General features: G+C 40.8%; 1 protein-coding gene across 1 annotated transcript in view; it reads right to left on the reverse strand.

The window, feature by feature from the left end:
• Positions 1-7,227: 7,227 nt before the first annotated feature.
• HLTF (helicase like transcription factor) overlaps positions 7,228-26,787 on the reverse strand; it is a 30,384-nt gene continuing 10,824 nt past the window's right edge. Inside the window, exons 7-24 of the mRNA XM_075570410.1 lie at positions 26,153-26,248; positions 24,500-24,572; positions 21,218-21,296; positions 20,586-20,665; positions 19,875-19,916; positions 18,760-18,858; positions 17,694-17,791; positions 16,535-16,678; positions 14,991-15,129; positions 13,753-13,888; positions 12,613-12,792; positions 11,952-12,076; positions 10,046-10,224; positions 9,711-9,836; positions 9,016-9,128; positions 8,368-8,548; positions 7,605-7,685; positions 7,228-7,531 (exon numbers count right to left, since the gene is read on the reverse strand). Of these exons, the coding sequence (XP_075426525.1) occupies positions 7,379-7,531; positions 7,605-7,685; positions 8,368-8,548; positions 9,016-9,128; positions 9,711-9,836; positions 10,046-10,224; positions 11,952-12,076; positions 12,613-12,792; positions 13,753-13,888; positions 14,991-15,129; positions 16,535-16,678; positions 17,694-17,791; positions 18,760-18,858; positions 19,875-19,916; positions 20,586-20,665; positions 21,218-21,296; positions 24,500-24,572; positions 26,153-26,248 (2,124 nt within the window). The 3' untranslated portion in view covers positions 7,228-7,378. The remainder of the gene's footprint in view (positions 7,532-7,604; positions 7,686-8,367; positions 8,549-9,015; positions 9,129-9,710; positions 9,837-10,045; positions 10,225-11,951; positions 12,077-12,612; positions 12,793-13,752; positions 13,889-14,990; positions 15,130-16,534; positions 16,679-17,693; positions 17,792-18,759; positions 18,859-19,874; positions 19,917-20,585; positions 20,666-21,217; positions 21,297-24,499; positions 24,573-26,152; positions 26,249-26,787) is intronic.

The raw sequence follows: 26,787 nt of genomic DNA on the forward strand, positions 1-26,787 counted from the left end.
GCTATAAAATGTCAGGGTATAAACTGATATGAGATGGATTTATTTTTTTTAATATTTGGATTGCCTTGTCCTGGCATTATTTGGACTAGCCACTATGTATAGGAATTGCAGGATTTAAAGCTGTTACTTGAAACTATTTCGTTTCAAGTAAATGCAAAGTCTAGATGCTATAAATGCACCTAAAGTGGTATATGCATACCAACAAACTGTGGAATGCATCTTAATTTAATTGTATCACTTGGCTCTGCTTTCTAACATACTGTGGAATTTTTTTTTTTATATATTTATTTTTTAATTTATTTAGTTCAGGACACTGTTTCCTATGTTAAGGGTTACAACCCACGGAAGCTTAATGCATTAAGAGGCAAGCCAAGCTGTCTTTCCCTTAACAGTACTGAAGTAGTGGGTATCTGGGGCTGAACTCAATTAATTTAAAGCTCTGAGGACCCCACCCTGTTTCGAGACATACTTGGGATAAGCAGAAACTCCATAACAGGGCAATCGTGGTGGGTACAAAATATATCATTTATTAAATATACAATGGATGGATTAATGAACTAACAAGACAGACTTGAATAAACACTAACCATGTAAGTGAATCATCCCCAACGTCGGTCAACCGTAATATAAATGTAAAACACACTACATAAATTAGTACTAACGGGGTGTATAGTTGCACTGCGGTTCAGGTGCTCATTTACACATATAATAGGAGCCTGTAGAATTTGCCAAGAAGCCAGAGTAACATTATGGGAAGCAATACATTACTAAATTGGCTCTAATTTTATTCTTGTCTAATACAGTGTACTTTAGCAAGAAAATACTCAACACTGTCATAGTGCTCTTCAGTGCTGGCTATTTCACAAAGAATAACAAATGTTATATAGCAACAAACGGCACAAGCTAATCTTTAGCGATTTATTATACCAGTACTGCTTTCCACCAGGTTTTACTTAATGCACAAGTATTTTATAGTAACAGGCATTGTATTCAATTATATATCAAACACTGATTAAATAGACCATTTATCTTTAACCAGCTGGTTGTGCATGTATCCTATTCAGGAGAGGTCATTCATTTAACCACTCCAGGATTATATGGATAATTGTGAGTCATTTAGTTCCTCTAATACAGTTATTTTTTTATTTATTTTTTGAGGAACCCTTGAAGTATTTTAAAAAAATCTCAGAAACCCCTATCTGGCTGACACATTAGGTTCGACAGGGGTCAGTCAACATTTCACACCTCACGAGCCACCTATTTCCCACCCTTTACCCATGTATTTCTCTCCCATCCATCTCACTAACTCTCCCGCCTCGCATGTATTTATCCCTTGCGTCTCACTCTTACTCCCTCTTTTCCTTGCTCTCTCCCTCCTGCTTCCTCTCCCCTCTCACCAATACCTTCCGTCAATTACCCCACTCTCTCAATACACCCTACAAAATACATACCAAAAAACCCTACGCCCTGGGGGGCCTCTGTGGTCCATAGGAGGAACCCCTGAGACTGCTTCAAGGAGCCCCAGGGTTCCACAGAACCCTGGTTGGGACTCACTGCTCTAATACCATGAGGTGCCTGTTTGTCACTATACACCCCATTAGTATTACTTTATGTAGGGTGTTTTACAGTATTTAATTTATATTACTGTTGTGACTGACACGTTGGGGATGATTCACTTACATGGTTAGTGGTTTGATTCAAGTTTGTCTTGGTTCATTCACCAATTGTATAATTAAATACCTTATAGACGTTCTGCTTATCCTGTCTATTGGGATTTGCATCTTTGTGTGTAACTTTCACTCCAAGGAGCACCACTTATTAAGCAATAAGCTAGCATGGTTTGTATATTTATCTGGTAGCAAAGCTGCTCTAAGCACCATTTCCAGAAATACTTGCCTACATATGGGGGTGCCAGTAGCCACTTCTCAGCTCACATTATGATGGCATTTTAAAGCTCCTGCAGCACAATCGGAAGCAGTGACATTCGCTTCCTTCTGCCTCGTGTGACACAGGAGCTTTAAACTTTGCCAATATACTGGTACCCCCTCAGGTCTACCTTGGAAGCAGGGGTCCCCAGGGCTGAAATGTATGGGTTCGAGATCACCCCCTGCTTCAGTCCTGTTAAGTATTAAATAAAACACCTGATTTTATTAAAAAAAAAAAAAAAAAAATGCAAAACAAATTTAAAGCATGGGGGGGGGAGGGGGAGAAATGTAGTAAATACTACACTGATCAAACTTTTTAAACCACTATTACTGATCACAATGTACAATTGGGATGAAAGTAATTTGATGTCAGAGTACAGCTGTTCAATGCATGACTGCTGTCACATATAGCTCCTAACACCTTTAAGTATCTGTCAAACAGGTGTTTCACACTAGTCCATGTTAGTCCAATTATCAGATATCTAACTTGAAGATGACTGAACTGCTGTAAAATTGATAAAAGTAACCCTAATACAATGTATGCATACATTACAATGTCATTTCTAATTATAGAATAACTTCTCTAATGTACGGGGCACTTTCAGAAGTCAATTGGCCTGTCCCTTTCTGCAAGCTAAACTTGACAAGCTGACCTGTTGCTGAAGAATAGTTTTTACTTTATCTTCCACTTACGAAACGTTATCACTATACTGATGGAGCTAGGACAAGCAATTGTCAAAATACACTGGCAAATCTATAAAACCATTCTTAAAGATTTGGGTTTCCATGCACCTTTTTTAATTTGCAGTGCAATGTTCTTGCATTAAGAAACTGATTACATATGCCGCTTCATTGCATCAATGTGCTTTTAGCTTAGAATCAAATTGTGCAATGAAACATTTCTCTAGCTATGAGCTAATTCGGATATTGGGCAACAGTTTCTGAGGTTTTTAACCAACAAAACGGATCACAGGATATTTTTTTAATGGCTGCAATATTCCAGGATGCAACCTCTTCCTTGCTATTACATGGAAATGCAGGCAGTGTGGCTGTCAGCTGCTGTAAGTGCAAGGCATTGTGGGGTGAAATAATTGAGGCCCCTGCTGTACCTCATACAGCCTGCAGAGGGGATGCTGATTTTACTGGCGTCAAAATAATTTGACCCTTGCCACAATGACATAGATGGACCCCTTATTCGGGGGTGGGAGTTTTGAAGGGGGGGGGGGTGTTAATTTACATTAATGCCAAAGCAAGAGGAAAAAATATCTGGCAGCCTTGCCTAATAACTTTTGCTCTGTAAATGTATTTTAGTACAGGCTCCTCTAGCATTAAAAGGTATAATTTGTAGTATAAATGCCTGAAATGGGCACTTATTGAATTTTAGTAAAGTGACAACCTATTCTGTAGCATGTCTGTATGTTTGTGTAAAGAAAATGAAACTAGAAGCCTAATACGCCTACTTGGGCTGGCAAATAACGGCTAGGGAACCTTTTGAATAGCATCAATAGGAGAATGGTGATGGCAATTTGGCGCACATGGAAGAAACAATATTTCAAGGGCCCGGTCACTGTTTTCAACCAATGTATTCTATCTGTACGCAAGTCTGAGTCTTGGACCCTACATGCAAAGATAACACAACTTCAGACAAAGCAAAGTATGGAGAGATGTATGTTGGGTATTACCCAGAGAGGGAAATAATGGGGTTGAAACCAAAGGGTGAAGCAATTAAAATAGCAGTGTGCCAGACATCACAAGAAGAAATTACCATCATTGGACAAATTTGATACGCCACTGGATTCCAAGATGACGACAACCAAAAGGAAGATGAAATCAGAAGAGATGGAGTAACATGGAGAGACTTGCAACCGCAGAACCAGGAAGATCATCCAGTAGTGCACGGGGGGTGCAATCTTTTTCCCTGTGGGCCCCCCACCCCTTGCTGGCTTCCCTCCCCCCCCTCCTCACGATCCCCCTACTCTTACCTTTGTTCAGGCGTCATTTGACGCTGTGTTGCCATGGCAACGCGTCACCAGGAGCGGCTGAATCAAGGTAAGGTTTACAGAGGTGCTGCAGCTCCCCCGGCATTAATTTAAATGCCTTTGGGAAGCGTGTTCTAATCCCCGCAGCGGATCTGGCACCCCCCACTTTGCGCACCGCTGCAGTAGTGGATCGACCAGTGCACGCAATATACAGATTTTATCCGCTGGATCTACTATATCCTAGTTGCATAGTAGATAAGGTTGAAAAAAAAAAAAGACATCCACCAAGTTCAACCTGTGCCAAATTTAGATGACTGACATTTCTAGATTTGTGTGTTATAGTATTTTGATCCCGAACAAAGCAAACGCACAACCCCCTGTGAACTCATCCAATGTCTCAGTGAAACAAACTGCTTCCTGGCGGCCAATAGTGGAATCTGACTTCACCCTGGATTAACATCCTTCCTATGTTTACTGATTTGGTGTATTACCTTTCCTTTCTAAAAAGATGTCCAACTTTTTTTTTTTTTTTTTTGAAGATATCTATTGTATCTGTCATCAGTCTCCATGAGTGGGGCTCGACAAACCCACTTGCCCCTGGCAAGGCTGACGCCTCTCCCCTCAGTGCCTGTGTTGCTGCAGCCGGCTGCATGATCCTCCAACCAATCACAGAGCCCCGTCGCTAACAGTCCCACCCGCCAGTGGTGACGTCAGCGTGGCTCACCTAATCAGGGCTGCCGAAGGGGGTTGGGAGGAGCCGAGCCTGGGTGGAGGGGATGTGCTGGGGAGTAGAGGTTGTGGGGGTGTGTGTTGCACACTGTATATATAATAATTCAATGTGTGTATTATATATTCATTTGTACACAATTGTACACTGGGATTAAAAAAAAAAATGGGGGGGCAGGACGAGTTCCATTTTTTTTTTGGTCTGGCGGTAGCATTATTTATAATTTGTCAAGCTCTGTCCATGGCTAATGAATTCCACATTTGAGCTGCCCTTACTGTAAAAAAAAAAAAAAAAAATCCCTTTCTTTAAACCTTAAGGGATTACCAAACGTCATTTGTACTGCCCTTAGGATGAATTGTTTGTTTGAAAGCTTGTATTGACCCTGAATATATTTGTATATACTGTATTACCTCAATTCTAAGACACCATCGATTCTAAGATGCACCCTCGATTTAATTAAAAACAAATTGGGGGGAAAAAAAACACAAACCCACATTGTTTCAGGTATTTTCTTCCAAAGCAGCTGACACCCATTCTGCAAGTTGTGATGCAGATGCCCTCAATCTTACCAGAAGGTGTCAAAGGAAGGTTTTCAGATAGCAACCATGCCTCATTTTTTCCTTATATGATCTTTAAATGGTTTCTTCACTGAAAGATTGAGGTGGTTTAAAGTTGGCTAATCATTCCACCAGGAATAACCACGAAGTCACAACGCATTCTGGTAAGCTTATTCTTTAGCTGTTCAGATAAATGTCCACGAAACACATCAAGAACTAACATACTAGGTGTGTTACGTAGAGTTCCTGGATGTGTACTCCAGATGATTTTTACCCAGTCTTCCATCAGCTCACCCGTCATCCATCCATTTTTTTTTTTTTAATGCACGCACAATTACATCTTTGGGAAAGACCTAATTCTTGGGTATCGTTTAGCGGTTTAAAATGATCTACAGTAAGGCGACATCTTTCGGCCAATCGGCAGCTATGCATAGCATCACAGTGGCACGCTGCTTTTCATAACCCGTGCTCATGATCTTGACCTCTTTAGCACATTTAGGATTGACAGTATAGTTTCGAGGTATATCTAAGAATACCGGGGTTGCGTCTGCATTTCTAAATTTGGTTCAACTGTTTTGTTTTTTTATTAATTCAATGACGTATCGCTGGAAATTAAACAGCTTCTCTTGAAGCTTCTTTTGACAGATGTTCGGCGCCCGAGTCCTTCACGACGCATGAATCGGTCAAACCAACTTCTCCTTGCTTTGAAATTTCTGTAATCTATTCCAAGAGATTTGGCAATTTCTACTGCCTTTAATTGCATTGCCTGGCGTGTGACAGGCAATCCTTCTGCACATGTCTCAATGACAAAATGAAGCACAGCTTCATCTACTTGTGGCTATCTTCCTTTCGTCCTGTAAAGCACTTGGCAGTGCGGTCATTCCTCTAGTGGCGAATATTTCCTTCATTTATGGTCAATTTACCTCCCGCAGCTCTATTTACGTGCTCTTCTGCGTACACTAACTTTGCATTTCTATGTGGCATCATAGTGAAGTCTCTTTGCTGCCATTTTACTGTAAGGCACAATTTACTACACCACAGTACAACTTTCTCCTCAGCACTACAAGCATCCTGCTTAGCGCTATAGGAGCTGCACAAGGGTTGGCTACGTCATTAGATCATGCGATACACAACGTAAGTACCGTCCCAGTTCTTCCACGATCTTGTTGAGCTCCCCCTCTGACACTTCTTTCCTCCGCCCCCACCCCCCCGACCACCGCTGACAGGTGAGGACAAGTTCTGACCCAGTTAACACCCACCAGGCTGAGAGTCGCGGAGGGGGGCCCCCGTGGTCAGAGCCGGGTAATACAGCCGAGCTCCTGTTGGGTGCTGGAAACATCCCCACTGCAGCAGCAGCAGCAGCAGCAGCAGCAGCGCCCCCTTGCAGATTTTTTTTATTTATTTTTTTTAAACATTGGTTCAAAGACATTTCCAAATTTCAGACGTGAAAATGGGGGAAAAAAAGGTGCGTCATAGAATCGAGGAAATACGGTAGTTATCATATCCCCTCTTACACACCTACACCTTTTCTAATGTAAACAAATCTAAATTAGCTAGCCTAGTCTAACTCAGATTTTCCATCCCATTTATTAATTTGGTGGCTCTTCTCTGCACTTTAACTTGTTCCATAATGTCTTTTCTAATGAGTGGTGACAAACTGTTCTCCATATTCAAGGTGTGGTCTTACTAATGCTTTATAGAGATGCATAATTATGTTTACTTCTTACCTTGCATTAAATGGGATGGAAGAGATCTTATTTGCCTTTGCAGCTACTGCATGACACTGGGCACTACTGCTAAGCCTGCTGTCTAGACCCACTCCTAGATCCTTCTCTATCACTTTTTAAAATGTGCACATTTGTATTAATTATAATTATTAAGATAATCTTTTACGTGTGTGTTAACGCCTTAAATATAGTGCACACATTGGTTTGTTTTATTGCCATTGATTAGTTTGACACACTTTTTTTGAGACACTCTAAACTAATCATACACATTAAATATTATTAGAGATTAGCACGAAAGAGTACAGATTCATATTTATTTTATAACCTTTAATCACAGCTACAATTTTAAAGTTAGCTATAGATACTCTTTACATGTTTGTTACAATAAAGTAAAGTGAATATAGTCATTTTGTGAAGACTAAAACTTCTTCTTTAGTACTGTCCACTGTATAAGTCACTCATATTATAAATCGACAAGAGTCCTTATTTCATTGATCCTGGCTTGCTTTATGTCACTGGAATTTGGCCTTTTTGACCCGAAGGCTCCTGCAGCGAGCTCTCGCTTCTTGTTTTGAATTTTTAGCATATTTTCTTCAACTGAGTTTTTCACCACAAACTGAAGAGGAAAAAAAATGTTGGTTAGTGAGGAGAAAATTTTAAAAATAGGTTCTGAGGTGAAGATAACGTACCTTGGTTATAATCACTTCCTTCTTCTGGCCGAGCCGGTGACACCGATCGAAACACTGCTCTTCTGCTGCGGGATTCCATGCCTAAAATGTGAAAATATCAAAGTTGCATTTAAAAACAAAAAAAATGTTCAATAGATTGGTTTACAAATGTCACAATAATGGTTGAATGTTGTGACATGCTGTAATATTTAATAAAGTGTTTGTCAACAGGGGTTCCTAGAAGCCCTTGGGTTCCCCAGCCATCCCTAAAAGGGTTCCCTGCAATTTTCAGGTCATTTGAAAATACCAAATACAGAATTATTTATCTCATACGCGCTATTAGATCAGGCTTGGGATCCGCAGAACTTCACAATATAATTATAAGGTTCCTTAACCAAAAAAAGTTGAAAAATACAGATTTAATAAAAGCAGATCTAACAAACATTGGCACAGGTCACATCTGAATCAAATTGTATAATGTCATGTGAATGTATCCACAAATGGAATTTTCATTCGCTGTACACACTATGGTGGAGGGTTTGTCTCTTTTCTCACCATAACTTGTGTACAATATTATGAGGAAGTCTGCATACATAATGCATGTTTTTCTTATAGGTTAGCAATGTTATCCCCTTATAAAGCTCCTTTACCAACAACAGCTAATAAAAATTAAATGTGAACAGTGTAAACACCTAGTAGGATTCAGTTGTACAACTTTTAAGTATGTAACTTAGGAAATGGAAGTACAAGTGAAATTCCATATGTGTTCAATTAAATTACTTACAGGATCCATTAAAAATACTCGTGAAGCTGCTGTCAGATTTAAACCAACTCCTCCAGCTTTCAGTGACAGCAGTATAACGGTTGGAGACTCAGCATCACTGCTCTGGAAGGACTGAATTGCTTCTATTCTTTTTTTCTGTGTCATCGACCCATCGAGGCGTGTGAACATGAAGCCAGACTCTCTACACACACAAAAAAATGAGGGCAGTATACAGTTCCTATGACAACAGACACTGCGTGGATGAACAATTCTGACCTGGCATCAATCCTGTATTTTGCATAAAAACTAGGTTATCTAACAGCTAGAAGGATGATGGGCTGATTGTCAAAAGCAGGGATGACAACTCCAGTCCTCAAGGGTCACTAACAGGTCAGGTTTTCAGGATATTCCTGCTTCAGCACAGGTGGTTCACTGAACGAGTGACCTGTTGGTGGCCCTTGAGGACTGAAATTGGCCACTTCTGGCCAAATGGCTCAACGTACTGATAGAATTTAGCAAAGTTTGTTGCCTTTTGGCTCAACTGATAAACTATAATATATTACCATTTCGGTACAGGGATACCTTTAAATGTGAATTAAAACTAAATCTGAACATATTTAATCAAAACACAGTTTTAGGCCAAAAAATATTGGCAATATTTCCTTTTACCTAAGAGCAGTCTCTATCAGCGACAGGAAGGTAGTGAATTGAGAAACGATGATACTTTTTATGTATGTATCCTTATTCCTTTGGTCTATCAATGCGTGCATGAGAGCATTTATCTGGAAAATACATAAGGAAAGGAATTAAGCGGACATATTGATTGCATCTAAAACAAAATATCTAGTTACAAATATATGAAGTAGTAAATTAGTTTACATAGAAGATAGGTAAAAAAAATAAAAAAAAAATTAAAAGGACATGTCCATTGCGTTTAACTTATGTTACCAAGTGACAAAAAAATTGTACGTCCTAAGGAAAAGTCAAAACCTTCAGATCCCCACCTCTTCTGCCTGTAAGTTTTACTATCAGTTTCTTTGCATTCCTTGATCTGTCTCCCCTCTTTATTGAATGGATCTGCTTGTACTCTGCACTAGATCTGTTCAACAAGCACTCTTTCATATCCTAATGACACATATCCCACCTTTGTCATTCTTTGCACATTTACTTCACACTAATGCCTGTAAATAGCTGCACAGGAAATGTAGTGTGGAAACCTTAGAGCAAAAAAAATAAAAAATAAGTGTTCCCTTATAACAACATTTTAATAGCAAAATATACCAAGTTATGGGTATTATATAAAAAAAAAAAAATAAGCAAGGGAACAGATGCAATTTTGGGGGGTATTTGTAAGCTCTTCTTACTTTTGAACTTGACATCCACTTCTGGTCTTGCTTCTGGTTCACATTGGAGTCAGATTCCTCCTGAGGACACTCCACCAAGTGCTCCTGGTGCAACTCGCCCCTGCAAAGGGGACACTTGGCATTGGGCTGCAATAATAAGAGAAGTACAGACACTTCATTGGAAGCTTGAAGCACTGAACTTTGGAAGAATATAAAACATACAGGTCAAAGTGACACACACACAATTGATTTTTACATTAATTTACCATACAATTGTCAAACTATGCATCATGCTGAGACTTCTGTTCTATTTAGTAACTTAATACAGCAAACCCAGGCGTGAATGAATGACTAACCTGTTCACTGTGAATAACCTGACAAATGCAGGGTTTACAAAACACGTGTGCACAGTGTGTTATGACAGGCATTATCAGAGAGTCCAAACAAATAGCACATTCTTCATCTGAGCCAGAGCTCAGAACTAGCTTTATCTTATTCACCAGCTTCTCACGCAGCTCTTCTGGGGTAGAATCGGCTAGGAACGTTCAAGAAAATAAAATAAAAAATTACAATGTGATGGAAGCATTTCATGTTTCAAATCAATGTTTGTTATTGGCAGACAATTCATTTGCAGATTACAAGACTGTGTCGGATTTGAACCAGGGTGAAAAGCCATAAACATTGTAAATAAAATTGTTCAAAACAAACCTTTGTCCGAACGTCCATGTCTGATTCAGGCACCAAAGAGCGAGAAGTTTAGTTTTAGGGTATTAGTAGAAAACTCCACTAACAAAATAAATATTTACTCCCACCTTCCCGAGCCGTGGAAAAAGTCAATCTGTTTTTTTAATAAATCAGTTCTGTACTATGAGAAATACTTGTAGCATTTTTGTTTTTTTAAACTACTCTGAATGACATTTTTAATGTATTATGAATGTAACAACCATTTACAAAGTCACATCCCCTTCATCTTCTGAAACGGGCTCTGGCACACCTCTTTTTGAGCCCAGCCCTCTCTCTAGCAGTGCACCAATTGTATCAGTGGCTGCCTGGTCACATGATCCTCCCCACAGAACTTTGCATCTTTGGTCCTCTTCTGCTGCACTCACTTCCAGTTAGTGAACCTCTGAGCCAAATCTTCGCCGATCGATCGGCAACTTGGCTAATTACTTATTGTGTGGATTGTATTGATGCAAACTGTATATTAAAGGGAGTTTTGTATTTATTTATTTATTTTAAACGGCAGCTTGGACTGCTGCTTTAATATCCCACTTCCTGTCAACATTAAAATGTCATTGCAACCACATAACACCCTTACTTACTCGGCCTATAAAATTCTCTGTTTCTGTATTTCTGCCATCTCATGAAGGACCGTGAAAGGTTTGAAAGATTGTAACATACAGTATCAAAAATGTATTGGTCCAATAAAAATGTATCATACCACCTACTCCCTCTCCCTTCTAGTCAGGGATATTACCCAAGATATTTGTTTTCTTTGGTCACGCTTGCAGTGTACGCAGCACTGAATTTAATTTTTGCAGGCACAGTGAGTCCCTGACCCATAGAACTTAAAATCAAATTCTTGATGCCTGAGATACAGGGAGATAAAGTTACTTGCCCAAGAAGCCGGTACCTGGATTCGATCCAGGCCCCCCTGCTTCAAAATCAGCGTCCCTATTTTCCGAGTCAGTGCCTTTACTCAGTGAGCCACTACTGCGGGGGAAAGCAAATTAGGGGTGGGCAACTCCAGTCCTGAAGGGCCACCAACAGGTCAGGTTTTCAAGATATCCCAGCTTCAGCACAGGTGGCTCAATTAGAGGTTCAGTCGAAGATTGAGCCACCTGTGCTGAAGCAGGGACTGATTGAGCCACCTGTGCTGAAGCAGGGACTAATTGTGTCACTTGTGCTGAACACAGGGATATCCTGAAAACCTGACCTGTTGGTGGCCCTTGAGGACTGGAGTTTCCCACCCCTAATTTGCTTTCCCATGCAGCCAGTTTACTCCTACCCACTCCGTATTGAATGCAGTCGGGATCCTGTTATTTTCTGTTCATGCACCCAATTTATCCCTTCTTGCACCTTTATTTCTTGTACTAGGCGGGCGGACGCACGCAAGAGCTCTCTCCCATTCCCCCTAATTAGTACTTCATAATCTGTATGTACAACACAAAGGCTGCATCTGTATATACATTAGTATGCATGCAGTGCTTGTGGAACTACATTGCAACAGGTCTATTACATAGATATAATAACCACACTGACCTGCTGGAGTAATGGAAGATAAGGTGCTCGCAACAAGATGGGGGTGACAGCAAAGCTGCCTCAATCTGACCAAAACAGCAAGTACATCTGCATAGTGCGTAAGCACTGTTCCTTCGTTAAAGTACCTAGAGAGAACATAGTCATTACATGATATATAACGGTGCAACCTGGATCAGGAACGCAATGCTCTGTGCATTTGAATAGATAAAAGATCTGCAGCACATTAAACTACGTAGGGAAGGATAAATACACGATATGTACCTTGTTTAATGACAATACACAACCTAAAGAAGAATAGGAACAACATTGTGTGTTGCAATGCAAACTGATACTGAGAAGGTAAATGAATGTGATGATTTCAGAGCCAAAGACCCGATACTGTTTTCATCGCCAAAAGGCCCCCTGGAAATGTTTCATCAAGCATTAATATATAATCACTGGCGATTGAGCCACCTGTGCTGAAGAAGGGATATCCTGAAAACCTGACCTGTTTGGTAGGTGGGGGGGGGGGGGGGTGTCGTTAGGACTGCAGTTGAAAACGCCTGGTTAAAGCAAATATTGGGATCCTCACATTACATTGCAGCATCAAAGTAGCCAAGTGAAGTAACCGTTATTCTTTTTTTTTCGTACTAAAACATTTTGCTTCACGGTCGGTCTTTACCTGCTAATAACGGCTTTCCCTTCATTCTTCACAGATTCGTATATCAGCCTTTCTTCCTCCGAGAGACTGATGTGCTGAACAAACACTTTCCGCTCGGGCAGTTCCAGCACAGGCTTGCCTTTGATTTTACTTGCTTTTGTCCTCCTCAGAGTGATATTTTTAATGAGGGCTTGTAACCGGCTAGGAGGAAAATATGCTTTAATCAGTGTTACAAGAAGTATGGAGGGGATGACGACTACAACTTGGTGTTTTGCAGCAGAAAACATTAAACTCAAGCCTGCACTTTATTCACTAGTTTCTCATACGGCTTTTAAGTGAACTATAGGCACCTACAGCACTTAAGTGGTATAACAAGGTGGATTGTTAAAGATACTACTATGAGTAACTGTTTTCGATCCAAGATATGAAGAGAATTCATGTTCCTTTTTCAGGCATCATCTTTACACCATCATTTATTGGTGTACATTAATATTAAATTATGTTTTTCAGAAGCATAAAAATGTATTAAACTCCACTGGCATATGGATGTCCCAAAAACAGCAGATCATATGAGGCCAACCCCCTCTCCCACCCAACTTGAAAATAAATATGCTGCAATTATTGGCCTATTTTATTTACTTCCTGTTTTCAACCTGTACTGGATATTTTGTTTTTTATACGTCACCGGGAAGCCTACATAGTAGCCCTTGCACTCTATATGGGATACTTCGAATCAGCATGTTATTTCTGTAGCACGTTATAAAGCAGTGAAGCCACTAAAAGCTCCATGGTCATTTTTCACGGCTGGTTTCCAAGAAGATTTTATCCCGACACTTTGCAAGATGCTCATTTTGAAAGACGGGTAAGATGTCATGGTAATGAATTTCATGACATTCTATTTAGCAAGTTTTGTCAGAGGTGGCATGTTCTGTTCCCAAGGTGCATTGGGTTTCCTTCACAAAGTCATGAGAGGCAGACTGACAGGCCCCTTACGGAGACAGCAGAAAGTTCCTCCAAATACAGAAAGGCCTTTCCAAAGTAACTCACTATGTCCAACCCACTTAACTACAAGATGTGTTACATTTCTCTGGTCACTAAGGTTTCCTTATCACAAACTTGCAGGCCTATTGGAAGCACAGAATGTCTGCCTACTGTTCATACCGAAGTCCTCCTTGATCTCCCATGGTAACCGGTCTCTGGATTGTGCGGTGCCACCACTCTCTGTCAGTGAATGGTTTCAGTTTTAAGAAAGACAGAAGGGACCACAAGTCCTTCAAGGAGTTCTGAATTGGGGTACCTACGGTATCAAATCAAACCAGGAGACAAGTAACACAAATACAGTAGGTCTGATACGGCCCGACAGTAAGATGGTCAAATATATACGGAATTGGACATTTGGTCGTGGTCGTCTCGCCACGTCCAAGTCTCTGCCGGCGTTTGGGCGCCGAGGGACCTTGTGCCGCAGCGTCGCTGGACACTCAGCCACTTCTCCAATAAGGAAAGTTAATTTAAGGGGTTTCAGCGGCTTAGGTAGGGGGTAAAGGATAGGTGTTGTAGGTAAGGGGTTTAGGTTTTTAGGGTAGGGGTTAAGATTAGTTTTTTTTAGGGTAAGATTAAGGGTTTAGCTTGGCGGTGGTGCAGCCGGCAGAAAGATGTCCCAGCGGCGAGGTAAGTGGTGGCGGAGAATTGGTCGCGGTAAAACGGCCGTGGCCAAATGTCCTAGCGCATGTGTATATAATGTATGTGTATATATAGATAGAGAGAATGGCAGCACACACTGAAAAAAGCCTCAGCAGAGACAAGTGCAGTGCACGGTAAAAGGTAAATAGTGATAGTCTGTGAGGATCCCTAGAGATCCAATACACCGGCACAGCATGAGAGATTATCACATAAAAGTGGTTTATTGGGTCCAAAATGCACACATATGACCAAATGTCTGTGTGTGTTTACTTATGCCTGATGCTCTTATCTCTGTATTTAAGGATATTCTCAAATTGTGAGCGAATGCCAAAACAGTATCCTAAACGGAGGCAGGAAGAATGTTGTTCACTGAAAAAAATTGGAATACTCCTCTCTTCTTCAGACAGAAACATTAAATGAAAGTCACCTCATCTGTTTATGTTGCTCATTAGCGCTGGCATTTATAATGTACTCACAAACAGGATTAACATAACATTAATACATTGAACCTGTGCATGAAAATAGAGGCAGAGTGGTCCGTGACTAGGAAATCGATTGAGAGGCTTTGCCGTTGTAATTGTTTGCATGCCTTTACTACAATGTGAATGATTGGTGCTGTATGCACTGCAAATATGAATTGGGAGAAATATCTGGTTCTGTAAAACAAGACTTCTTTGCATAGACATAGTCAGTACTAGAAACTGAACGCGGTCTGTTACCTGTCAGCACCCATCGTCTCTCGGCTTCCAGGCTGAGGGCAGCTTTTGTCTGCTGAGCGTTTGGATTTCTGATAGTGTGTCCTTCGTCCAACACCACTCGCAGCCACCGGACTTTGTGAAGTGGGCTCTCCCCCCTGCTCTAGAAGGAAAGAGTAGGGAATCCCTCTGGATCCAGCTCATGTCAGGGTCGTAAAACCCCAAGATTGACTTCTCAGTTCACAGAATATAGAACTACAAGCAAATGGACTTCTTCTAATGTCACTGCATTCAATATTCAATACAATTCCCTCGTAATTGCCATTTTGGAAATTATATGATTGATGAGGAGTTTTGGTATCAACATTGATGGGGTTTTTCTGATCCCCTACTGATAGATCATCCCACATTTGCCCCAATTACCAAAACAGACTTAAAGTGGTCAGGGAATGTGATCAGAGATACGAGAAAATAGCAAACCGATTCTAAAGTCCCCTCTGAAATCAGATTGGTATGCTTTGCTATTCTGTAAGCCCTTATCGCATGGCCAATCCATGTCAAAGGTTTTTTTTTAGAAGCAGTTTCACTCTGGCTCTGCCAATTCGAACGGTTTGTCAAAAAAAATGCCTCCAATTCAAAAAAAATTTTGACGAACTGCGGATCCCGTAGCTGCATAATGCAAATAGCTTCGAAAAATTCGCATTTTTTTCATGCCAACACAAGATAGGCGATTTTGGTATTGCGCGATTACACACAGAGTCTGAAATATATGAGTTTGCCCGAGAGAGCAAAACCCATAAGTCAGACTGGGGATGGAGTTAGGACCAGCTCTTATCAGTACACTTCTAAAGCAAGTTTAAACCAGGCGGATTGGCTGTTACACCGTGCGGGTTGTCACTTTGATAGAAGCGATTTAGAAGATGCGATTTGCAATAGAGAATAGAGGTTTTTTCCTCATATTTCATTCCGCTCCTTCTAAACTTCAATGACGACTTCGGAGCTACGAGAATAATCTCCCAAAAGAGTTTAAAATAGAAGTGAATGGAACAATGGCAGCTTCTAAAAATAACGTCTAATATCACAGCATTAAAAAAAAAAATCAAAACAAAAATCAGGTTAAGTATTTAAATTGCATCTACTGTATTAGTGAACTAGATATAAGAAAATATATATCTACTGTATTACTGCACTAGATATCTATTTTCTAATTTAGATTTCTATATTTAAATGAGATCAAAGGCATTTTCCAAAACTCTTCATAATTAATCCAAGAATAACAAAATAATCTGGCTTGGAAGCTAGATAATACTGCCTTTGCAGTGGGTGAAACCAGTTAAAATCCCTGAGTCAGTTCTCCTTGTGACCCTAGGTTAAGTCACTATCTCCCTGTGCATCAGACATTAACATTAGGTTCTAAGCTCTTAACGCAGAGATTCATTGTGCTTACCAAATTCAATGTACATTGTCAGCTATATAGTAAATAACTATATTACTAATATACATATATAAATATTCTATAGTAAATTTGCTACAAATACCAATCACCAGATCCTGTGTAGTTTACGTACTCCATAGTCATACGTTACAACGCTGTATGTAGTCAATACAACATCTTGTTTAGAAAGGAAACCTGGATCTTTGCTGCGTTCAGGGCCATAATAAATATAAATATTCAAGTGCACATCTGCTTTTACGTGCTGCTCAAACTGATCCTGAAACAAAAGAAATGAATAAGTCTAAACTACTTTGCTGCTCAATACAGAGACTAACATACACAAATCAGGTAAAATAGCATCATGATTATGAAGTACTGTACATGCATTAGTCTCCCTGCACAGGAACAGAAGAATTATTCTGACATCACAGTATCACCGGGACATTTGTCAGTGACATCACAGTATCACCAGGACATATGAAAGTGATACTCTGGGATTATATTAAAGCGAAGGGGTCCTCCCTAGGACCAAAGTGAACTAATGGCAGTGGCATTTGCATAGGATAAATGTAGATAATATATACCGTGTGTACAAATCAAACACGTTTTGTTAAATAATGTTTTAATCGTTGAATGTCTCTGCAGTACAGTATCCCAATGCTTTGGAGTATTTATGAAATGTTCACCTAATCTCTCTTGTAAACTGTTCTCTGTGTAGGAAGATTGTTTATCCAGAGTCTCTCTTTGATATTGTATTTGACCAACGATGAAAGCACAAATTGAATCTAGAAACTAAAGAATAGAACAAAATGGGTTCTAAAGCCAAATATCTGGTCAAGATAAAGGGAAAATCAATAAAACAAAAAAAAGTCAAAAGGATCAAGTGAAAGTCATTTTAATTACTATTTTTTCCCCTTATGAGATATCATTAGATGATATTTCACTGGTGGTTTTCATTTGGCTTCCTCCGAATCAATATACTGTAAGCACACATATAGGATAAGTGTCTATTGTCTAAATTTAGCATAGGTTGAACTGGATGGATGGATGTCTTTTTTTCAACCTCATCAACTATGTAACTACAGTATAGCAGAATCCAAATTGCAGCTGTGACTTCTTTAAGTCATTAAAATGACTTTCACTTGACCATTTTTACTTTTTTTTTTTTAGGTTGGTGTGTTGGACTATTGCTTTTTTTTCTATTTATTAATATCCCATTTACCTACGTCCTTGTGAAATTGTATGTTTTCATGGTGTATGCACAGTATAACAATGCCATAAATAATACATACAATCCAGTTGCTCAGCACTGATAAGGGACATATGATCAGCGTTGCTCTAGGTCGCTCTTCTGAACCGGCTTTTGAAAGGCACTGAGAGATTGTTCTGCCTGTGGGAGGTGGGGGGAGGGGGGCGATGAAAAGTTAGGAAAAAACAAATGTAAACTATTACTAGGATCCCTGAAAGTTCAGGATAATGAAGTAAAAGTAGGATAATAGGACTGGAGGAAGTGCTGAATTCTTATTATTTTCCCTGTTCGTGTCATTCTTTTTATTCTGCTGCTAATGTTCTCACTAAAATGAATTACTTTGTAAGGAGCCTATAAAAAGAATAGGAGCGCAGACAGTGGGGGTGGCTCTTTATTCCATTTAGTCATATTCAGAGAAGAGCTAGTTTATACTACACTTTTAATACCCGATTAAAAGATGTCTTGCAGTAAAAGCTTGTACAATGCAAGACCATCACATGGAACACACACAGCATTCTGCATAAATCCCCGATACTTTTCCTATCCCCAAAACGTGACACTCCTGCAACATTTCAGTGCTGGGGTTAAAGCAGGCATACTGGTTTCATTTGTCAGAAGCAGTTTGTCTCTGGAGCTGAACCCCATTCATTTCAGCTCCTGGGAGCCCCTGCTTCCAGAGATACTCATCTCAATAGGGGTGCAGGTATCTCTTTCCAGTTTAAATGTCCCTGTCACGCGGGCCAATATGAAGCTGCACCGGATGATGTCACAGCTTTCTGTTGGCCCACGTGACGCGGGACATTTGAACGTCGCCATTTCGTTAGGCACACAGTTTCCCTGACTGCAGAGAAAACGGCACACCCTAGAGAGATCTCTGGAAGCAGGGGGTCCCCAGAGCTGAATTTAACACAGTTCAGCGCCGAAGACCCCCTGCTTTAATCCTTAAGATCAGATAATGGCAGTTAAAGAGATCAATTTAGTACTGGCTAGAACAAAAACGTAACGTTTGAACTGTACTAATGGCAAATAATAATACAATGGAAATCTGAGTGTCGTCATATGCTTCCTCCCCAAATTTTCCATTCAAGCAGATGAAACCAAATCGTTACCTTTTTTCTTGGATTTTTTCTTTACTTCAGCAGGTAACCCAGAAAGTGCCTCAGCAAACTGGCCACCCTCCTGGAGACTGCAAGCTGGCACAGCAGCAACTGCATGATTATCAGTAAACGCACAAATAGCCATCAGGTTTATAGTGTCATCATTTATAACATACTCAAATCTATACATGAAAACACGGAGTAGCCACAAAATATAAATTAACCCTACTAGTTTTCTCTTAACAAATCCTATTTCCTAATGGCTGCAAAGGAACCTTCCTGAGAGACTACAACAAGAAGCCAAATATTTGTTATTGCATTTCAATGACTTGCATTTACATGCTGACGGTCATCCACAGTGAATGAATGAATTCAGATTTCCATTTAGGTGCATACATACAGGCACTCGTGCGGGGGATTGCTGGCCTTGCAAATCTGGAAGTTATAAGCGACGGTGCTGAACCTACTACTATCTCATTTACCAAGTCCATCGCATAGTGCTGGGGTGCTCAACTCCAATACTCAAGTCCCCTCCCACAACAGGTCAGGTTTCCAGGGTATCCCAGCTTCAGCACAGGTGGCTCAATCGAAGACTGAGCCTCTGGTTAAGCCACCTGTTCTGAAACAGGGACTGATTGAGCCGCCTGTGATGCAGCTGGGATATCCTGAAAACCTGACCTGTTAGAGGGGCTTGAGGACTGGAGTTGCGAGCCCCTGGCTTAGTGAACCTCCAACGCCTCATTTAAAAGGTTTTCCCTTACATGAAAATGCATTTATTGTGTCATTAAAGGATATTGTGCACTATCGCAGGCTGTGTTTGTGCTTCTGTTCTATAAATGCCAATCACTGGCTGCAAGACTCCGAATAATAGTCTTTTTAGAGGAAGCTGGACAGACTGATCCATTTTTCCCAAAGGACTTTCAAGGTATAGTTCTCATTCACACAAATCTTTTCAATTTCACCTCATTTTATGTATTTAATCATATTTTTGACATTTCATTCTATTTTTCCTATGTGGTTTCACTCCTCTCCTGTCGAGTGCATTCTATGTTTTTTTCTATGCTTAGGTTTTGCTCTTAAGTATAGGAGAAAAACAAAAAGAAGATGCCAGTGGAAATAAAATGTACCTTTAGTTCCTTTTTTTGATGGTGCAACCCCTTCAGATTTCGCTACAATAAAATCCATAAACAGCAAGGAGTGGATTATCTGATGGCAACACAACTTTAAGTAAAAAATGCATTAAAGCAGCAATCCAAGCTCTCTTTTCTTTTTTTACCCGGGATTGAAGCAGGGGGTCTCCAGAGCTGAAACCTATTAATTTCAGCTTCAGGGAGCCCCTGCTTCCAGAGGCATTTATTTCCGTAGGGGGTTACGGTAGCCGCTCTGCTCAGCTACCAGGGATCACATAACGGCTGCTTTTCAAAGCTCCCTGTGGGCCAATAGGAAGCCATGACGTCATCAGGTACGGCTTCCTATTGGCCCGCATGACGCCGAAGCTTTAAACATTAAAACCCAGCTAGCCATGCTGGAGCTGCTACTGGCACCTACTATGGAGGCCTGGATCTCTGGAAGCAGGGGATCCCCAGAACTGAAATTAATGGGGTTCTGCTCTGGAGACCCCGTTTCAATCAAAATACATGTTTTAAAAAAAAAAAAAAAGGCATTTGGATTGCTCCTTTACAATCAGATGTAAAAGGCCATGTGCCCTTTTTGTGGGGTAATCCGTTGGGAACTTAGCTTTGAACTATCTTAAAGTACTGAAAGTCAGAACTTCAAAAGAGCTACATGTTCTAGTGAAATGTTCAGTCTCTGTGTTTGGTTTTCTGTTTTACACTTACCTCTGACTTTTCGTGGCAGACGCTCCTCCATCTCCTCAGAATCACTGCTGAATGTGTACTTGGCTTTTCTGGCTTGCTGCCTGGGGAATAAGGAACGGAATACGAGATCATCGCTCCCAGCTTTGCTGCACCCTATTGCATCAATTCAATTCTTGCTAATGACATGTAGGCGATGTACCATTGAGGTTTACAACTAATGGCTTGACTAGAGCAGGGGTGCTCAACTCCAGTCCTCAAGACACCCCAACAGGTCCAATTTTAGGGATATCCCAGCTTCAGCACAAGTGCCTCAATCAGCAGCTCAAAGGCTGAGCCGCTGATTTAGCCACCTGTGCTGAAGCAGGGACTGATTGACCCACCTGTGCCAAAGCTGGCATATCCTTTAAACATCACCTGTTGGGTGGTCTTGAGGACTGAAGTTGAGCACCCCTTAGCTAAAGTAAGGCATGCAGTGCACTGCTTGAGGTGAAGCTGCGGTTCCCCAACAGCAGTGAAGAGGTTAATACTAATTGTAGAGGCAATCACACCGGTACATATATTGCAGAATGCATACGTTTGACACTGCACTTTTTTTGCAAAATAAAATAAATAATGATAACCAAATACTGTAGAACTGCCGTACTAGTAACTACCTTTTGGGACGATTGCGCGAGGTTTCTGACGGGTTTGTCTCTTCTTTGCTGCACATGGCAGTGGCAGTTTCTATTCGTGCTTTAAAAACAAAAAGAGTACAATGAAAATAAAGACTACTAAGAGGCTTAAATCGGTCCATTATCTGTTGATAATATGATCAAATTCCGGGCATTATTGAAACCCCGTGTCTCTGATTGGTTAAAATTCCAGGCATTATCCATTCAGTAATTGGCCGGAATTTTTGGCACCCTGCCAAGTTTTTCAACCAACCAGCATTCAGTTCTCCTCCTCAAAGAGTGAGATCAGCTCTCAGACAGGGTAGGTGATTGGACAGGAGGCACCAGCAAGGCATGGACTACTCCCCCACCCTTCCTGCAGAGAGCTCCGCACAAGAGAGTGAGGGGAAATGTTTGTGTCTGTCTGCTGTGTGTTTTGTGGATGTAGAGGGTGGCAGCAGTCTGTTGTTGGTGTGTGTGTCTCTGCAGTGTGTTTTGTGGGTTTAGAGGAGGCAGCAGAGTGTTTTGTTGGTGTGTGTTTTGTGGGTGGAGGAGGGGTGCAGAGTGTTGTGTGTGTGTGTGTGTGTGTGTGTGTGTGTGTCTGCAGTGTGTTTTGTGGGTGTAGAGGGGGGCTGCAGTGTGTGTGTGTGTGTCAGTGGGTGTAGAAGGTGGAGGAGGGCTGCAGAGCATGTTTGTGTCTGCAGTTTGTGGGTTTACAGTGTGTGTTTGTGGGTGTAGAGGGGCTGCTATGTGTATTTTGTGAGTGTAAAGGGGGGCTGCTACGTGTGATGTCTGTGTGATGTCTGTTCAGCGTGTGTTTTGTGACTGTAGAGGGTGGAGGAGAGCTGCAGTGTGCTTTGTGGGTGTAGAGGAGGGGGGCCGCAGAGTGTGTAGGGGGGACTGCAGTGTGTTTGTGTATAAAGACGGGGGTTGCAGAGTGTTTGTGTGTGTATAGAGGGGGGATGGGGCTGCAGAGTGTGTGTGTATATACAGGGGGGCTGTGTGTATGTACAATTACCTTTGACTAAACTTGCAGTAAAAGCAAAAGAATGTAGACAATCATGCTGATAAAAATCAATATGACTACAAAAGTGTATTTTTTATGAATTTTTTTTTACAAATAAAATACAAATAAGCCTACATTTAGCCTATCATAGTAATAATCCCCGAAGAACAGGGCATTACTGGCCAATAATGCCCTGGCTGGGTTAAAGTCCCTCGTGTCGCCTCGGGCCTTCAAGTCTTCCAGCCAGGGCATTATTGGTCAGTAATGCCCTGTTCTTCGGGATTACTTAAATTATTACTAAATATAGTCTCATTTGTAATTTGCCTTGTAAAACATTCAATCCAATATCACAGAGAAAAGGTTACCTACTCAATATACCATGAAGATGTCTTCCCAGTGCTGGAGAGGAGATCAGCTCCATTCAAATGAATGGGACTAAAATCTTCTCCAGCACAAGAAGACATCCTCACTGTATAATGAATAAGGGTCAAGAAGAGACTTGCCCAAGGCCACAAGGAAATGGGACTCTCGACAGGTTTAACCAGTTCAAGTGCAATATTTCAACCGTTTAAAAAACAATCAGTATACAAAGTACTCTGGTCGAAGGGACAGAATAATGAACACGAGCCCTTCAAGTAAAAAAATATTTCCATAAACTGCATTGTTACCATGATAAAGAAACACAGGGGCAAGACAAAGTTTATGAACCGCAATGATAATTACGTAAATTCCATAGTTTTTCCCATTATAACCTTCTTCAATCAAATACAGAAGTTTCTTAAATATCCAATAGGGTTTATATTAAATCAATTCCATGTCTTTTTAAACAAAATGATGTATGAATTAGACAAATAATGAGTAATTAAGAGTCACGGTATATGAAAAAGTAAGTGAAAACTTGTTTTATCAGCTAAATTAAAGAGGACAATTAGAATCAGATGTTTAAATAATTAATTAGATCTTCAGGTGCGAGTTTGGGTGGCCCCACCCTATATAAAGATCAGAAACTTTGTGAGGTTGGTCTTCACCATACAGGTGTGGGGAAACACGTCATGCCACGATCAAAATAAATCTGGGGACCTCAGAAAAGCAGTTATGGATGCTCATCAGTCTAGAAAGGGTTACAAAACCATGCCTAAGGATTTGGGGCTCTACCAATTCATGGTCAGACAAATGGAGAAAGTTCAACACCACTGTCACTCTACCCTGAAGTGGTCATCCTACCAAAATCTCTCCAAGAACAAACTGGCAAATCATCCAGGAAGTCACAAAGAACCCCAGAGTAACATCCAAGGATCTGCAGGCCACTCTCGCCTGGGAAAATGAGAGTGTTCATGACTCAACAATCAGAAAAAGACTGAAGAAGAATGGTGTTCATGGAAGGATAGCCAGAAGGAAACCACTGCTCTCTAACAAGAACATCGGAAGTTCGCCAAAGAGCACATAGATGATCCACAAGACTTCTGGAACAATGTTCTCTGGACAGACGAGTCAAAGGTAGAACTTTTTTTTAACTCAATAAGAAACACTGTGTTTGGCGAAAACCAAAACTGCGTTCGAACAGAAGAACCTCATCCCAACTGTCGCGCATGGTGTTGGGAGTGTGATGGTTTGGGGCTGCTTTGCTGCCTCAGGACCTAGATGGCTTGCCATCATTGAAACAACCATGAATTCTGCATTGTACCAGAACAAGGCCATCCGTCTGTGAGCTGAAGCGAATGCGGGTCGTATAGCAAGACAATGATCCTAAAAATACAAGCAGATCTACACAAGAATGGCTGCAGAAGAAATGCTGCGTTTTAGAATGGCCAGCCAAAGTCCGGACCTAAATCCCATTGAAATGTGTTGGCAGGACCTGAAGCGAGCTGTCCATGCAAGGAAGGCCTCAAATGTCACTGAGTTGAAGCAGTTCTGAATGGAAGAATGGGCCAAAATTCCTCAAAACCGATGTCAGAGACTGACCAGCAGTTACAGGAAACGCTTAGTTGAAGTCGTTGCTGCTCGAGGGGGCGCCACCAGGTACTGAATCTAAATGGTTCACATACTTTTTCATGCATGGATATTGAATATTTGTGGATAAATAAATGTTGGAAAAGTATCATGTTTTTGTGTCATTTGTTTGATCAGGTTATCTTTATTATTAGGACTTTGATTAAGATCTAATAACATTTTAGGTTTGAAATATATGAAAATTATAAGTGATTCACAAACCTTTTCTTGCCACTGTACTTCTCTCTCTGCCATACTATTACAATAAGCACCATACACGTATAACTTACCTTTACACTGTCTATGTGACTGCTTGCTGTTTACTACTTTGCTTTCCACAGACACCTCAGCTAGAGCACTTTCCTGAGCAAAAAGGCAAAGATACACATAACACCGCATTTTAATGACTAGGAAATACATATAAAGAATCGGGTGCAGAACAAATTCGGGTTAAGAAAATCAACAGATTCTATTAAAAGTGGTAAGGGTGCAAGATGCATTAATGGCATTTTCCTCCACAGTACCTTTGATCGGTGGACTCAAAACAGAGGGACTCCCTAAAGGTCCTGTTTGTAGGACGGAAACGTCGGTGTGTGTGCCAGTACTGGCTATGCATCTTAACCCAGGCAGTGCTCAAAGCTGTGAAATGCAGCAAGCTTAAGCTTATAGGGGACCATGTTAAATGGTTTTGAAGCAAAAGGTGGCACTGTGTGCTCATTTGCATGTCATTTCCCAGAATCCCTTTCTGCAGTGGAAGCGCTGTGTGCTGAGTGATAATGGTGAAAGGCGGGGTTGCAGACCTGTCTAAGACATGCAAACGAGCATACAGTAATATTTCCATTTGCTATATGCTTTACTGTGGAGGGTTTTTGTCACTTTTTTTTTTACCCAACATGTGTTGTGTGTGTGCGTGTATATATATTATGTTTTATAATTCTTTATAATAACAATGACAATTTATCATATATCATGGTTTAATTTGTTGTGTTAACTATATGATGTACTTCGTTATGGCCATTTGTTTTATGTGTATTCTTAATTTTGTCCTCTCTAAAGTGATCTGTTACTTTGTTAACATCCAGCACAGATGACCTAAATTAATTTAATTGATTGGAACCATTTGGGTTTGATTTGCTCTATTGGACTAAAGTGCTATAAAAAGCAAGTCAATTCAACCATAGTCCATCCCCTGATGAAATCCGCTGAGACGGAAGAAACGCGTAGGGTCACGTGGTATAGGAGCTACGGTGGTGGAGCAGCCCAGACGCCTGAGTGCAGACGCCAGTACAGGAGTTCCCTGTTATCTCATTGGAGAGGGTTCGTGTAGAGCCGTGCAGACTAGGAACCGCAAGTTACTCATCCGGGTTGTCGGAGAGATGCTGAGACGGTGACACCAGCAGCAGCAAAGCCTTGCAGTTCATACAACTGCATGAAACGGAAGGAAGCAGTGGAAGTCTGACGTCTGTCTGGTGCATGGGATTGTCCCATAAAACGCTTTTAAAACACTGAAAAAGTGTGAGTGTGCAATTGTCTATGTTGATGGTAAATGAAACCTTTTATATCAGATTTTACACATGGATCGGGCGCTTTTTCTTTTTTTCCCTTTTGTTCTAATATATATATATATATATATAAAAATAAACACACACACACACACTTTTTGATTAAACGGATACTAAATATTTTCTAAGAAGTTTTTTCCTAAACATGTTGAATATTTTTCGGCTATAGTATAGAGCAGGAGTGGGCAACTCCAGTCTTCAAGGACCATCTAAAAGGTCAGATTTTCAGGATATCCCTGCTTCAGCACAGGTGGCTCAATCAGTGGCTCAGTCGAAGACCGAGCCACCTGTACGGAAGCAGGGATATCCTGATAACCTGATCTGTTGATGGCCCCTTGAGGACTGAAGTTGCCCATTCCAGGTTTAGAAGATGAGACTCACCTGATTTTTTAATTCACGTTTGATTTTCACCGTCGGAAAAGGTTGGCCATCGTAAAAATTAGTAAGGATTAAGGCGATGGCTGAAAGTGTTTTACCCTAAAATCACAGAAAACATGTATTTAAACAATCTGTTTCCAAATATGTCTTCAGTAAGATTAAAGACAACATTTATATGGGTTTAAAAAATAGCAACTTCAGCATGTCTTATAATATAAGACTGGCAACAGATGCTACAGGAAATAGCAAACTTATTTTAAATATTATATTAAAACAGCAATACGGATTATTTATTATTATAGATTTAAAGCAGTGGGTCTCATGAGGGGAACTGTGTTAATTTCAGCTCTGCGGGGTCCCTGCTTCCAGAGATACTTACCTCCGTAGGGAATGCCGGTATCTGTTTTCAGTTTAAATGTCCCAGTCACGAGGGCCAACAGGAAGCCACACCGGATGATGTCACGACTTCCTATTGGCCCGTGTGACATTTAAAGCTACCATTATGTTAATGTTAGGCACACAGTTTATCCGACTGCAGGAAAACTGGCACCTCTTACGGAGGTATCTCTGCAAGCAGGGGGGTCCCGGAGCTGAAATTATCAGTTTAGCTCCAAAGACCCCCTGCTTTAATCCTGTAA

The sequence above is a fragment of the Ascaphus truei genome, chromosome 14, assembly GCF_040206685.1.
Source record: "Ascaphus truei isolate aAscTru1 chromosome 14, aAscTru1.hap1, whole genome shotgun sequence".
NCBI classification, from domain to species: Eukaryota; Metazoa; Chordata; class Amphibia; order Anura; family Ascaphidae; genus Ascaphus; species Ascaphus truei.